The 13,418-nt window shown below is 35.2% G+C and overlaps 1 protein-coding gene across 1 annotated transcript; it reads left to right on the top strand.

The window, feature by feature from the left end:
* The first annotated feature begins 2,571 nt into the window (after positions 1–2,571).
* LOC129104206 (very-long-chain (3R)-3-hydroxyacyl-CoA dehydratase-like) lies at positions 2,572–13,418 on the top strand. Its single transcript, XM_054614778.1, has 11 exons — positions 2,572–2,710; positions 4,301–4,343; positions 4,864–4,937; positions 5,776–5,940; positions 6,882–6,930; positions 7,071–7,181; positions 8,236–8,363; positions 8,695–8,807; positions 8,895–9,001; positions 9,884–10,015; positions 10,798–13,418. The coding sequence occupies exons 1-11, from the start codon at positions 2,630–2,632 to the stop codon at positions 10,872–10,874; spliced, it is 1,080 nt and encodes a 359-aa protein (XP_054470753.1). The 5' UTR covers positions 2,572–2,629; the 3' UTR covers positions 10,875–13,418.

The raw sequence follows: 13,418 nt of genomic DNA on the forward strand, positions 1-13,418 counted from the left end.
GAAACATCATCTATTATCTTTATTTAATGTTTTCTATTTATTTAATTTTCATTATATTAAATGTTATATTCTCTTTATTTAATGTTTTAATATCTTTATTTAATGTTTTATTATCTTTATTTAATGTTTCACAGTCGCGGTGCAGTGACGTCACGTCATGATGTTTTCACGGATGTTTATCTGGACGGCTCATCCTCCTGTATACCGGTGTGCCGGATTACCGGTGTTTTTCACGGTACCGGTACCGGTGGACCGGTGTTTTTCACGGTACCGGCTCAACCTCCTATAGCTCATAGCTAGAGGAGGTTGAGCCGTCTGGGAGCTAGAGGAGGCGTCCCGGTAGAATCCCGGTGACCGGGAAATAGGTTCCGGCGATCACCGCGCATTGCATGCCGGGTAGATTTTTTAAAAAAAAATTAAAAAAAAAAAAATTTTTTTAAAATTTTTTTTTTTTTTTAATTAAATAACTTTATTGAGACATTTGTTCATACATATAAAACACAATATATTTATATATATATATATATATATATATATGTATATATTTACATTTTCAAGTTCTTATTTTTAAGATCTTAAGTTGATGCCACGAAGGCTGAAACATCATCTATTATCTTTATTTAATGTTTTATTCTATTTATTTAATGTTTCATTATCTTTATTAAATGTTATATTCTCTTTATTTAATGTTTTAATATCTTTATTTAATGTTTTATTATCTTTATTTAATGTTTCGCGTTTGTCACAGTCGCGGTGCAGTGACGTCACGTCATGATGTTTTCACGGATGTTTATCTGGACGGCTCATCCTCCTGTATACCGGTGTGCCGGATTACCGGTGTTTTTCACGGTACCGGTACCGGTGGACCGGCCGGCTCAACCTCCTATAGCTAGCATAGCTAGAGGAGGTTGAGCCGTCTGGGAGCTAGAGGAGGCGTCCCGGTAGAATCCCGGTGACCGGGAAATAGGTTCCGCGATCACCGCGCATTGCATGCCGGGTAGATTTTTTTTTTAAATTTATTATTTTTTTTTAATGTTTTTTATTTTTTAATTAAATAACTTTATTTAGACATTTGTTTATTAATATATTTAATGTTTTACATCTTTATTTAATGTTTTATATTATTTAATGTTTTATTATGTTTATTTAATTTTCAGTATCTTTATTTAAGATTTATTAAGTTTATGAAACATCATCTTCATTTAATGTTTTCTTCGGATTTAATGTTTATCTTTATTTAATGTTTATTTCTTTATTTAATGTTTCATTCTCTTTATTTAATGTTTTATTATCTTTATTTAATGTTTTATTCTCTTTATTTAATGTTTTATTTGTCACAGTTATGTTTCATGTGTTTTCACGGATGTTTATCTTTTAATTCTTATTATCTTCATTTAATGTTTCATTCTCTTTATTTAATGTTTTAATTCTCTTTATTTAATGTTTATTTATTTAATGTTTTTTATTTAATCTTTTAATGTTTTATTCTCTTTATTTAATGTTTTAATATCTTTATTTAATGTTTTATTATCTTTATTTAATGTTTTATGTTCTTCATTTAATGTTTTATTATCTTTATTTAATGTTTCATTATCTTTATTTAACGTTTTATTTTCTTTATTTAATGTTTCATTATCTTCATTTAATGTTTCATTATCTTCATTTAATGTTTTAATATCTTTATTTAATGTTTTATTTTCTTTATTTAATGTTTTATTTTCTTTATTGTTTTATTCTCTTTATTTAATGTTTTATTCTCTTTCTTTAATGTTTTATTTGCTTTATTTAATGTTTCATTATCTTTACATTCTCTTTATTTAATCTTTTATTCTCTTAATTTAATTTTTCATTCTCTTTATTTAATGTTTCATTCTCTTTATTTAATGTTTCATTCTCTTTATTTAATGTTTTATTCTCTTTATTTAATGTTTAATTATCTTTATTTAGTGTTTTGTGTTTGTCACAGTAGCGGTGCAGTGACGTAATGTCATGATGTTTTCACGGATCTTTCAGTGGATGGCTCATCCTCCTGTATACCGGTGTGCCCGTGTACCGGTGTTTTTCACGGTACCGGTACCGGTGGACCGGACGGCTCAACCTCCTCTATCTTATTTTATCTTATCTTATCTTATCTTATGAGATCCCATGTGGGGTTGTTTGCTTTGGAGTCCCTGTTGGTTTATCTGATCATTTTGAATGATGATTTATTGTTTTTTTGATATTTTTTTTTTTTTTTTTTTTTTTTTTTTAAGTTTAAAGTATATAATATAACAAATAACAAATCGCAAAAAAAAGCACCCAAAAGAAATAAAAATGTGACCAAAATAAAAAGCTTTTGTTGTTTTTATTGTGTGGAAAATCCAATTAGACACAACTTAGCATTTGAAGCAAAACACCTTTTATATGTCTCTCAAAACATGTCTTGGGGAAAGGACTTTTATTTTGAAACCTACCAATTTGCGCTTTAGGTTTTCTTATTTTGAAGGCCGTGAGGGACCTCCTCCTCCCGGAAGCACGCTGCATCAGCTGGTGTGATATCCCCTCTGTTGTGTGTGTGTGTGTGTGGGGGTTGTGTGCAGACTTGTCAGAGGAGGACTGGCATGAACATTTCACAAGAAATACAGTCACAATGCAGATCCTCACTCCTCATGTGTACTGGGCTCAGCGGCATGGAGAGATCTTTCTCCGGGTGGATCTGAGTGATGCAAAGGTAGGACAAGACAAGACAAGACAAGACAACAACATCCAGCAGTCTGCATCATGCAGGCTTACTGTGGGCCAGCTGCAGAGGGGCTACAACATTGTGATGTTCAGATACAAGACAAAAAATAATGCACATTTGTTCTGTGTTCATTTAGTGCCTCCATGATTTCTGAATTAATGTAGAATGCAGGATATAAAAAAAATACCATGTTGAGTTTGACTTGTTTGTATTGTAGCTGCACTGCACAGTCATAATCAACTAGAGGTACTTAAACAAATATTCTCTTATCACTATCAGAAGGAAAGTACTCCAGAAACCCAGCCCAGCTCCAAACAAAAGACATCCAGGAGTTAATATTTGTGTCAGCCAGTTAAAACTATTATTATTATTATTATTATTATTATTATTATTATTATTATTATTATTATTATATTCCTTTATTGAAATGCGGGTGTTGCAGCAGCTCAACTACATAGAAACAGATAATAAATACACATATTATACAATAAAATAAAAATAGAATAAAAAAATAAATAAGAATATTAAAAAAATGTACAGTATATCCACTTGGGGGGCTGGTCAGCATGATGACGGACTGTGGTCTGTCATATTATGACTTATTCTTATCGCTGAGCCTGATTGCTTTATTTAATTATCCTTGCTTTATTGCATTAATAACATGGAATACAGGTTTTTCTTCTTGCCTCCTCCTCCATCCTCATCCTGCATCTGTTGGACAAGTGTCTTATGAAAGATGCATGACTTTTAATGGTTGTTCTGGATCCTGTTTAGCCTTCTAGCAGAACGGCTTAATGATAACCGAAACATGCTGACAGAAGAACACCCTGTCATGTTACACATGTTGGGCTCATTTATCAATGAGGAAAAACTAATTATAAGAAATTGCTCTTAGTATAAGCCTCTGAAATGCCCGTGAAGTTTAAGTAACACCTTCATGAGTGTATGATATACAACAGGGCTGTCGAACTAGACTGCTGTGCATTTAGCCCGGTGTACCTAATAAACTTTGTAGTTATTTTGAAAGGATACGTCTGATAATAGTCTTACATTTTTCCAAAGCAATAATGAATTGATCCCACTAACAAGTATTTTTGTGTGGCCAAAGCCTGATGTTATTCATCCATGCCCTAGAGCTCCGTCATTGTCCAAAAAACCTACATACACCATACATGCTGCTTTAAATATTCACGAGGGATATCCATCTGCTGCTTAAAATAGTCCCTAACAAATGTACTATTTACACCTATTTGAGTAACATTTGCTAAGAACTACAGTGCTCATCTGTTTTAGAAAATCACTTAGCTTGTTTAATGAATGAAACTACAGTATTTGTGACCTGTTTTTAAAGGTTTACGTCTTCACTAGGAACCAATGGGCTAGGGGTTGTGTGCAGCGGACAGCGTAGGGAAGTCCATAAGTATTGAGAGACTAATGCATGGTTTGTTATAATGTTATAAAAGAATAAAATATAAAAGAATATAATTTGAATAGAATATCAACCAGATGTATCCTTTCATTTTCATTGTGTGGGTGTCAGGTTGGTTGTGATGGCTGCCTTTGTGTTTTTTTTTTCAGGATCTCGACATCAGCTTGCAAGAAAACACACTTCAGTTCAGAGGTTGGTATTTTTATTGGTGCATGTAAAGAGTAAAAATACGTCGATAAGAACAGATCAAGAGAACTTGCATGATGACATTTTTTTAAGTTAAATGTAAATTGTAAAATATTCCACGGACTTTATCATTACATTACATTACAGTCATTTAGCAGACGCTTTTATCCAAAGCGACTTACAATCAGTAGTATATTACATATCATTCACCCATTCACACACTGATGACAGGGCTACCATGCAAGGTGCCACCATCAGACTCTAACTAACATTCATGCAACATCCAGCCCACACCGATGGCAAGCCTTCGGGAGCAACTTGGGGTTAAGTGTCTTGCCCAGGGACACATCGACTGCCGAAGCCGGGTATCGAACCACTGATCCTCTGAATGGAGAACTACCTTGCTCTCCACTATGCCACAGCCGCTATCATTATTTATGATGTCTGTTTGATAGTCATTTCTGTATGAAACACATTGTAAAGCCTAATGTTGTTATAATATAAACATTTCAATCTTCTTCTACAGCCCAGGGCCATGGAGCTAAAGGAGATAACGAATACGAGTTCAATTTGGCGTTCTTCGAACCTGTTAGACCTGAGGTATTGATCTTTTATCCACTTATTACTAATAACCAGTAAAATCAATTGTTATATTGAAATGTATTGTTTTTGCATCATTGCAATAGGATTCAGATTCAACCCCAGAGTGCAGAAGGGCAGTTATTGATTCAATTTATTTCCCTACGGTGTCTGGTATTAACCATTTGGCTCACTTGTAGTTGACCTTTCCATTGTCCTCTCTTGATTAATTTTTCCGAGACAAATTTTAGTGGTGTGTAAATGTCAATGTTTGTGTGGTCACCCCCACACTTTTCTACTGGAATTAGTTATCTATTTTTAAAACAAAAATAATGGCATTTAACTAAAAATACAATAAAGTCCTACCAGATCATTTATCCAGTTAACATAGCCAGCAAATACAATAGCACATTCCATATCAGTCTCTCTTGCTGTTCAAATGAAAAAATCCAGTTTTATCATAACTGTAATACTGTACATGAAAAACTGCGTGATAATGCTTCATGCCACTGACTGAGCAAGTGTACCACCTAGTAGTAACGCCTGTCAAATCAAGGTGAATTGTGATTGAAAATCCCTTCTTGCTGGAGAGAGGCTTGATTGGCTTGTACATCACAGCCTGGAATATTCCGTTTATTATGAATTCATTTATTCTGAGACCGAGCTGCAGAGCTTTATTCCAACCCTTCCAAGGTTAACGATCAACAGTAGCGGATAAAATGTACTTACAGTGTGAGTCACAGTCTTCTTGTTTTCAGAACCAACTGTGTTCACACAACAGCTAATCACATTATGTAATTACCTTCTGTTTGTCCTGGTTAAGAAACCTTATATAAATGATCTAACACTGTGTTTTCAGATCAACCATAAGTCCACCCAGCGTCAGGTGGACATCAAGATCAAAAAGCAGGAGGAGCGCTGGTGGGACCGGCTGACACTGCAGGAAAAGAAACCTCTGTTTTTGGCTCCGGACTTCGACCGCTGGCTGGACGAGTCTGACGCAGAGATGGAGCTTCAGGCTAAGGTAGGAACTTTGAAAAGCAAACAAGTAAGAATAAGTCCACTTTGAAAAGAGAGTAAAATGTGACGGAAATTACAATATGCAGTTTGTTGCTGCAAACCATTTTTTTGAGCCCCAGCTCAGTTCCTCGTGCGTAGCCTTGCTAAGCCAACACACAACATTTACATCCGTCATTGTGGTTTGGCAAAGCTTAACTTGGCAAGGTGTAAATTCAAATAAGCTGCCTGACAGTTCTTTTCATCGCTGGGATGTTAATATTAACTCTTTGTACACATGAGTCGACTCAGCCAACTCCCACTGGACTGTCACACTTTTTAAATGGAAACAGGTAGCAACTATTTACGGAATCAGTTTTCCTAAATGATACAATGAAATCAATTTTGGAGTAAAATGTGAAAATGTGAAAAGAGCAACATTAATAAGAGTAAAGGATTATTCTCATACAGTATCGTCTAATTCACTCCTTGTAGTTTTCTGAATGGTTCGGCTTAGCAATGCTACTTGATTTGCTATGATTTTAACAATCTTTTTTTCTGTTTTTGGTTCCTTATTGTTTTAATATTAAATGGTTAGTTTTTTTACATTCAAAGCTTCTATTGAGAATATTCTATATTGTTTTTCATTCATTTCCGAGTAAGTCGTCAAATAAAAACATTATAATATGAAGCTGTTCACACTGTGGAAATATCTTACATTGCCGTGAGCATTTCAGTAGCTTGAGAATGCACATTTATGAATTTAAAATTATTTCTTTGTACTCGCCAAATCATCAAGTTAAATACATTAGTCAGTGCACTTCTCTGGATCTAATGAGAAAATTAAGAGATCAATACTCATAATCACTTTATTTAAACAAGTGAAGATGCCAGTAAATATAAAACAACAATGTAGATCATGTTGATCACTGCAGAGTGATGATTCTCATGGTGTGATTTTTCTTTCAGGAGGAGAAGATAAACAAGATAAGTGTGGAGTCAAGAGTTCGAAAAGACCGTGAGTCACACTGAGCTCTTTATCTGCAAACAATACAAAAACACATTGAAATGTAATTAGTGTTGACCTGTACTATCCTGTAGGAGGAGTTTTAGCCCTGTTAACTAGTTCATTTGAGTTATTTTCTTCTGTTTCCTCAGCCTACCTTGGTCTGAAGAAAGGATACTTGTTTATGTACAACCTGGTGCAGTTCTTGGGGTTTTCCTGGATCTTTGTCAACATGACTGTTCGACTCTTCATTCTTGGTCAAGGTTTGTGGAAGAAAAAAACATCACTGTCAATTTATGAAGTGAAACTTATGTCCGGGTCCTCTGCCACAGGAAGGCAACGTTACCAACGGAATAATTTTCATTGGCCAAAGTGAATAATACAACTTGAAATGTTGATCAAAGGTTTATTTAAGTTTGTGCCACCACTGCTTGACCCCCTAGCCTCTCCAGGTGTTGTCTAACCAGCCTTTTGTACTGTTGCTCTAAATACTATTTATTCAATTCTTAACAACATAAAATGAAGAGAGGTGAAACTATTAGGAAATGACAACTCTTTATTTATTGGTAGGCAACATATTCCACTCTTTCTAACGCTGTAGAAGACAGCATGAGACACCATTCATGTGGTTTTGTGTGTTTTTAGTCCTTAAAAACAAGTCTTAAAAATCATGTATACTTAACATTACTGCCAACAGTTACATGTAACTGTACGTTCTAGGACTGATTTTGCGCCTTCCAGGCAGCTACTACTTTCAGGTCAATTCAGTATGCCATAAACAGCTGCTTGCAGAGACATGAAACCTGCTTGAAAGTATCAATCGGTTTATTTTTAGTCATCTTAATGTCAGTTGTTCTTGTGTTTTTTTCAGTACATCACACGGATATCTGTAAAAGTGAAAACAAAGACACTCAATTTGAAACAGTTGAGTAAGAGCAGAATTGGCAGACTGTAAAAGGATGAACTAAATAAAGATAAAAACAGGGATAAAACAAACAATTGTGGTCCCTAATAGCTTTTGAATTTTATGGACAAAGTAATTAATAAATAAAATAATTAGCAATTTTTTTGTGAGTGTTTATGGAATACAAAAATTGACAAACATAATTTGCACCACTGATCAGTAAAATAAAAAGACACAGAGAGAGGTCTGTGTTTTTGTTCGTGAGGAGCTATTCACAGATGAGCTCATTTGAATTGAAACAGGAACACGACTACACAGGAGGGATTTGTTTTGTAAATTATGAGGATTATGGATAGTGGCTCATGCAATGTGCTGTTTAATTATGTCTTGTTTGATTCTCTCGCCCTCCACAGATTCGTTCTATGATACCTTCCACACCACGGCCGATATGATGTATTTTTGTCAGATGATGGCCGTGCTCGAGGTCATTAATCCCTTGTTGGGTCTGGTTAAGACTGGATTTTTTCCTGCTTTGATACAGGTAATACAGGGGAGGCAGTGGCTTCTCATTTTATTGTGATTTCAAGGGTTATGTTGAAACAAAGGGCATTTAATGTAAATAATAAAAATATGGAAAAAGGGAGTATTCACACATACACTGCATGGCCAATATAAAATGCACCCCTTGACATTACTTTTTTGGCAAATTTTGTGGGGGGTTTTTCAACTCCTATAATATGTCCATAAAAAACTGTGTAAAAATGTCCCCCTTGAAGAACACTACTGTCCATAACATCACCGTATGCTGTTGCATGAGGATTTGACTTAATTCTGATCTGAGATCTCTTGTTATGTGTTCTGTGATGTTGCAGGTGGCAGGAAGGAACGTCATTCTGTTTGTTGTCTTCGGCAGTCTGGAAGAAATGCAGAATAAACCCGTTGTCTTCTTCGTGTTCTACCTGTGGGCCACCATCGAGATCTTCAGGTCCGCTCATTTCCCCTTCCTCCTCCCCTCTCTGGTGAACATGTGTTGTTGCCTGCTTTAACATCAGCTCTTCCTTCTCTACATCAGGTACCCTTTCTACATGCTGGCCTGCATCAGCACTGAGTGGAAGCTGTTAACGTGGCTGAGATACAGTCTCTGGATCCCTCTGTACCCGCTGGGAGTTGTGGCTGAAGGTAAGTGACTAGTTTACAGACAAAATGGTGGCTTAAACCAAGTTGCTCTGGTCTCCTAGGTGACAAAAATGTCTGCGTCAAAAACTACCATAAAATTGTATAATAATATTGTTTTCCTCTTTCAAAGAGTAAAATCTTAAGGCCAACATCAGTCCTGATCATAACTACCAAATATTAATTCATTTTAAGAATTTAAAGATTTAAATGCAGGTTGGTTTACATAATGCTACTGTTGTTTTTATGAAAACAGTTAATAAATTAATGAATACTAAATGTTTTTTCATTAATTTTGAAATTAAAAAACAAAAAAAACCCTTCTTTTTTTATCCCACTGTCATGCATGATATTATATATTATATTATAACAGGCTTTCAATCTAGAGCCCTGGCTTCAAAGTTGTAGTTTTTACTATTTCCACCAGATTGAGCCATGTGCAGGTACATGCTATTTTCCTGATTTCCTGCACCAAAAATAAAGAAATATGCATACAAATCAGTGTTTCTGCATATATACAGAAAACAATTCAATTTTTGTGTTTTTATATATATAAAAAACGTGGGTGTAATGTAAACAAAGCATTTAAAAAGTTAAAAAAATGAATCAATAATTGCATATATAGTATAGCAGTTTTAGAAAGAGGACACTTTCGTCCTAGTTTTAATGGGTTGAGTGTCTGTATTTTGTCTACACAATTTATTATATATGTATTTTAGGAGTTGAGGTTGAACTTGCCAACATTTGTACCATATGCATTAACACAGACAAAATGATTGAAAAAATAAAAAGCCCAAAATATCCCTTGTAGATTAAACAAAAGTCATGTGAAGTGATAGGGTTACACAAGTTGTTGCTGACAGTGTGTCGTTTTCTGCATGTTTCCAGCTGTGGCTGTGATCCAGTCTCTGCCCATCTTTGATGAGACGCGTCTGTTCAGCTTCCCTCTCCCTGCAATGCTGGGACACTCTTTAAGCTTCTCCTACACTCTGCAGCTCTACCTGGTCCTCATGTTCCTCGGTAAGACCTCCTTTAACTCGTACTTTTTGATAAACGTATGAAATAAAAATGTTATCAAATATTTTTGTCATCATCTTCACTGACAAAATTAAGGGTTTTCATTATTTCCTAATAATTGTGTAAAAATTGACTTTTCCCATGAGATTCTATTTCATCAGCAGAGTCTTGTGATTTGGTTGCTCGCTCAACGTTAAGGTGTCTTTTGTCAGACGTACGTTACTCTTTACGTGCTTTTCCCAGCAATGTTAACGCTTTTATTCACAACACTGCCGTACCAGCATTTTTTCTAAAATGTTATGAGGTCTTGAAGCGGGAAATTGGAGGTTGAGATTTCCCAGAATATTGATCCTTGCTCCCATTCACAAATCCTGTGCATGCTAGGAAATGTTCCTGAATATTTCATGGATAGACTGCAAAGGGACTTAATCTAATCTTGTTTTAGTGCACACTGATTGGAAATATAAACAGAGACATGATGGTCACTGTGATGGATTACCAAACTCAAGCATGCACAGATTGTTAGCTCATTGATTGTCATAGTGTAATTTATTGAATAGAAGATAATGCTGCTGTAGGAAAAGGACACACTTAGTAAATTCACTTAAACAACGGTATTCTATTTAGGTTTTAGTTTGTCAATTTAAACTCTCATAGAGAGTTTAATCTGACTGTTTTTGGGATTACAGAGATTTCATTGGATTTTCATCATACTGTGCTCTCGAAACGTAGACAACTAGCCTATCAACGTCATACTGACCGAGACCGTTTCTTCTCCTCCCCAGGACTCTTCATCAATTTCCGCCACTTGTACAAGCAGAGGAGGAGACGATATCGCTCGAGGAAAAGGAAAGTCCAGTAACTCGTCAGTTTATTTCTAACACACTCTGAACTGCCGTCCACTTAAAGATAAAGCGACTATTTCTTTTTCCTCCAATTGCCTTTTCTCATCTTCCTACACACACACTTTGACCTGATGTTGGAGTACTGGTCACCTTATTCCTCCACTGGGTGAACTGTTAACCTTCTCCAGTCCGAATCCTGTAAATGCTACTGTATCAGCTCGACGACTCACTGGCGAACGGAGGTTACCTGAAAACACTGTGTCGGATGATCCAGTGCTTTACTATTACCACGTTTATTCTCTCACCAATGTTCATATTTAACTAATCGGTCTGTGTCTGCAGTTACCGTCTAAGATTTTGTTAAAACAGAAATACTTTGCTGATTTTTCTGTTGATTTTCTTGTTGGGGGAGACACAAAAGTGTTTACTTTATGAACATCCAGGAGTAATTTGTTTTAGAGTTGGAAAGTAAGTGGTTTAGGAAAACAATTTCTGTGAACAAAGAGACTGCAACAGATCCACCATTTCCGCTTTATTTATATTTTTCAATTTACTACAAAATTGTTACCATCAAAACACCTCTTTGAAATATATATTGGGTTTATTGGTCTTTAAGCCAATTAATTATAAATCGTAGCACCTTCTGAGTCAATTTAAACCTATAGTTTTCGCAAACTGTTCTCACTCCCAACTCCAAAAATACAGCAGCTTGGTCAGTGGCCGAACCTGTCAAACTATGATACTCCTCGTAACCCTCTAGTGTCAGTTTTGCGAATGCAGAGTTGCCTCTAGTGGACGTAGTAATTATTACTGGAGTGGAGTAAAGAAAGAACTCAGGTGACGTAGTCAAACAAGCAACCTAACAAGTCCACATAGGGAGGAGGTCAGGGTGGATGGATGGGTTAAACTAACACAGCACTTTAACCCAGAGCCCGCTGTTCGTGATCCACATGGTACCCAATGTGTTGACTTCTTTTAACTTGCAAGACATTATTTACTTACATAACTTAAGTTTACCTGACTAGCAACAAACAAACTTATTTAAACCCAAACCCTGATCTTTTCTTGAACCTATAGAAATAGTTTGGTTTGAAAACACACCCTTAAACACATGATGGAGTCTATTGGACTTCCCTACATGTTGAAAAATGAGGCTAAAGGGGTACACAGCGTGTTAAAAAGACACTCAAAGCGCCCTTAAGTAAGTTGGGAGTGAGAACATGTTGATTTTTGCTGCATACTAATGCAATTGAAAGCTAAAACAGCTTTCATACTCTCTGGGGTATGTCCAATGCTTCCTCTATCCGTGAATTTAGAATATACTGCATTATTAGGAATGCAAGAAACAAGCAAATTCTTATGATTGTCTCCCTCATGTTGGAGATGTTTGCATGTTTTTTTCAGGGATTTATGTGTGAAAACCGCCTGTAAACAAAATGTTTTGGTCAGACTGAATTCGCGAATGTCAGAACGTACTGTATTTAAATTTACCACGAGAGTCTGAAAATTGTTCCTGCTTCCGACTGCATGTAGACACAACAATCTCAAGCATGTTTAAAGTCTCTGCAAGATGATTTGTTAACTTGCATATTCTTGTAAAATCCATCTGCAGCAAATTAGATTTGATAAGCTAACACAACTTTTAAGGTTCCTGAATCAATAGAGATATTATTTCAGGTGCCTTTGCATGAATTTAGATAATCGTTGTTTTTATTCCTAACACAGACTCTTAGATGAAGCAGTCAGTCATTTACTGCTGTGAATTTTAGCAAAGCCATGCAAATTATTGTAGAAGGAAATATATATATTTATTTATTTTCCTGATACAACTCACTATTCTTCTCAATGCCTTGACATTAGTTTTATTGGTCAACACATGATTATGCTTATACACCATTACCTACAAAGGTATTTGGTATTTCACAGCATACATAATGCTGTGAAATTATAACTGTTCGTATTTAAAAACATATTGATCTCTTTATCAACATCATAAAACACGTTTTTTTCTATATACGAGCAGCGCCTCTAAAAAAAAACTGGAAGTGGATTTGAGCTGTACTCTTGACGATGAACATCAACATTATCCAGGAAAAGCTTGTGGCTAGATGGAAAGATGTAACTTAAACATTTTAGCAGTCTATAATAACAAATGTTGTGTAAGTTTAATTATGAATCTTTGATTTGATGGATTGTTCCATTTGGAGCCCACAACTGAACTGTTTAGATATGAACTCATTACTATAAATAAAGTTCTTGTGTACTCAGAAGGATTCAAATTCAAGGATTTTCAACTGACTGTACACAAGTTCTTTGTTTTGCTCTTTTGTCCTTTCCATACTGTTCACCTTTGAGCCTTTTGTTTGTTTTATATTTATTTGTGTTTACTGAAGTTTTTGATTTGAATTTATTTGTTTCGGATAGATTTTTCTAAAGGTAAGTATGGAAAGGATGTGTAGTGAACATACAGCTTGATTTAGACATTTTATTGCATTTCAAAAGTCCTTTTAGGCAAATTCAGACTTGTTTGTAAGTCACAATTAGGATTTGCTGACAAAATA

The sequence above is a fragment of the Anoplopoma fimbria genome, chromosome 2 (assembly GCF_027596085.1).
Source record: "Anoplopoma fimbria isolate UVic2021 breed Golden Eagle Sablefish chromosome 2, Afim_UVic_2022, whole genome shotgun sequence".
Taxonomy (NCBI): domain Eukaryota; kingdom Metazoa; phylum Chordata; class Actinopteri; order Perciformes; family Anoplopomatidae; genus Anoplopoma; species Anoplopoma fimbria.